General features: G+C 32.2%; 1 protein-coding gene across 1 annotated transcript; it reads right to left on the reverse strand.

Annotated features, from left to right (window-relative positions):
* Positions 1-1,586: 1,586 nt before the first annotated feature.
* On the reverse strand, positions 1,587-2,786 carry LOC138856162 (serine/threonine-protein kinase nekl-2-like). Its single transcript, XM_070106582.1, has 2 exons — positions 2,519-2,786; positions 1,587-2,451 (listed from the first exon to the last, which is right to left on the reverse strand). Exons 1-2 carry the CDS (start codon positions 2,681-2,683, stop codon positions 1,735-1,737), a joined length of 882 nt encoding a protein of 293 aa, XP_069962683.1. The 5' UTR covers positions 2,684-2,786; the 3' UTR covers positions 1,587-1,734.
* Positions 2,787-3,006: the final 220 nt, after the last annotated feature.

Genomic DNA, 3,006 nt, shown 5'->3' on the forward strand with positions numbered 1-3,006 from the left:
GTCTCAATTTTCAATTGTAAATGATTAAAAACATTTTAAAATTGAGAGCTAACAAGCTTGTATCACTTTATGAAGTATTGCAAATCCAAAAGTCAGTTGTTTAATATAGCATAAAATCATAAAATAAAGGTTAAATAGTTTTTTCACATATTAAACGTCCAACATATACTAATCTTAATCGCAATAAATGTTGGATGTTTTAATTTAAAAGCCTAAAACCTATAATTTTGTACGATCTGGCTACAATGGAAAATGTTATAAAAAACGCTAATTTTGAGGTGTTGGAATAAGTTGGGCATCCCTTTATCCCTGCACATACTTTTTTACACAATGAGCATTGTATAAGCCTACAGGTAACCAAAGAATCAGCTGTTTTCCTATGTGTGTGACACAGCTGGGATCACCTGATCGAATCTGCCTTTTTTAGACACAGAGGTGTAAATAAAAGGAATGTAGTTAAAAAGCATATGTAAACATATCTATCAGCTAACATCTTGAAATGTACAACACACATTGTAAAATATAAATATCAGAGATAAGAACATCGTTTCGGGTAATTTTATCATTATTACGAGGTTGAAGGTCTGTAATTTTTGATTTGGGGTTGCCGTTGAACTTACAACCGTATATAATACGTAATATTTCAAAAGCATCTGGAATGCCAAAAGTATTACAATACTATTAAAAACTAAGCAAACACTATTTTTGGTAAATTCATAGTTTAAGTCCCCCAACTAAGGAGGCCTCAAAAATTCTTTTTTTGTTTTAAACCGTCTTATTTTGACGCGAATATTACAAATCCGTGAGCGGAAAGTGGATTTTTTCAATAATTTAATTTACAAATATGTATAACGCACTTATATATTTTTTAAGTTACTTAGTTGTTGTTCTTGTTGTAGCGGCAAAATTCTTCAGAATTCAGATCACTTAGCCGTCATTACCAGTTCAGCGAGTTAAACATTTTCAAACAAAAAAATACTGATGAAATGTAATAGTCACAATTTCCTTTGCGCCGCACTGGCGGCCTGGTCGGTTCAACACCGGGGGGTTCATAATTCAATCGCGTCAAACCCCTTTATGTACTGGAGGCCTTCGGCCGCGCTTCAAAAAATTAACCCTAGTCGGTCCAACACTGGGGTGTTCATAGTTCAATCACGTCAAACTCCTTTCCGCATTGGCGGCCTTCGGCCGCGCATCAAAAAAATAAACTTAGTCGGTCCAACACCGGGGTGTTCATAATTCAATCGCGTCAAACTCCTTTCTGTACTGGCGGCCTTCGGCTGAGCTTCAAAACAATTATCGTGGTCGGTCCAACAGTGGGCTGTTCATAGTTCTTTTGCACCAAACTCCTTTCAGCAGCGGAAATAATTAATTTTAATATATCATCTTTTTTTATTTTTAATGCATATGTATTAAAAAACGTTTTTTTTTTTTTTGAAAAAAATAATATAATTAATAAACAATTCACTTTTCGCTCACGGATTTGTAATATTCGCGTCAAAATACGATTTAAAAAAACATTTATTTTTAAGCCTCCTTAGTTGGGGGACCTAAACTATACATTTACCATACTTTTCATAAAAGCGTTGAATTTAATAAATTTATTGAGTATATTGTGTATTTATTTTGAAAGGATATGGTATTTTCATATTTTTCTTTTGGGAACATGATTTTCATTTTATACTTTATACATATTTTAATTGATTCATTATTATTTATTAAATGATATTTCTTTCAAGAGCGTTCAAATTCTTTAAGCAAGATTATATATATATTATATTTAAAATATTTGTTATAGTAAGAAACAGCAATTTTGGCACTAAATGTGACTATATTATACAAAGAAACCCGCTTTCTAGGATTAGAATTCAACATTTTTTCACAAAGGCAACACCATTCAACCCCATAAAAGTTTGACATATTGCTAACATTACGTTCATAGTGAGAAGTCAGAATTAAAAATTTTAAATCATCTAAGTTCTTAGCTTGTTGAAATGGACTAAGCCCATAGCACATTTCATACAGTATGCATCCAAGAGACCAAACATCCGATTTAAATTCATATGGTTCCCCTTTCATAATTTCTGGTGCCATATAAAGGAATGTGCCTATGAGACTTTTAGTTGATTTATTACTAGAATGTATGGTTGATATACCAAAATCAGCGATCTTAAAATTATTATCTCTGTCTACTAGAATATTTTCAGGCTTAAGATCTCTGTGAATTATATGACGAATATGTAAATATTCAAGTCCCAATAAGATATCATATATACACGAATTAAATATCTGTTTTGAAACAGCTGGGCGACGGTTACTATTCGCATTAATTATATCGCGTAAGGTTCCTTTTGAGGCAAATTCCATTACAATATTTACAGTTCCATCGAATACAAATGAGCGGACAAATATAATAATGCTTGGATGCTTAAGTTGGGAAATTATATAAATCTGTGAAATCAAATCATTCAATAATTAGAAAAGCATTTCATATTGCTCACATATTCAATGCCTATACCTCATCCATCAACATTTTAATTTCTGATTTTGGTTTCCGAATCACAATCCGCTTTACACAAACATTCTTGTGGTCATTTGAATTAGACCTACAAAGAAACACCTGCCCAAAAGATCCTTCACCTAAAACTTTAATAGGACATAAGCTTAAATCTCCAATATCCATCGTTATTTACTTTGGAATTATAGTACAGAGTGTAATGAAGTTACACTACCTTTGCAGTATTTGTTACAAAATGATTTAACATATAAGGTTGTCAGGCCTTTGATAACTAAAAAAAACCAAAGTATCGTTTAAAATGGGTACTGGTTATCAAATCGGCGTATTGCTGTTAATTACGTTTACGTTGACGTAAAGAAAAACCATCATGCACACGCCAAGGAAATCGATGTGTAAAAATACCCAATAACATAATACGTATATGGCTATTTTCAGTGGCATGTCGCAAATCAGCTATTAATTCAAAGCTCGCGTTAATATCTTCAGGT

The sequence above is a fragment of the Bactrocera oleae genome, chromosome 3 (assembly GCF_042242935.1).
Source record: "Bactrocera oleae isolate idBacOlea1 chromosome 3, idBacOlea1, whole genome shotgun sequence".
In the NCBI taxonomy this organism is placed as follows: Eukaryota; Metazoa; Arthropoda; class Insecta; order Diptera; family Tephritidae; genus Bactrocera; species Bactrocera oleae.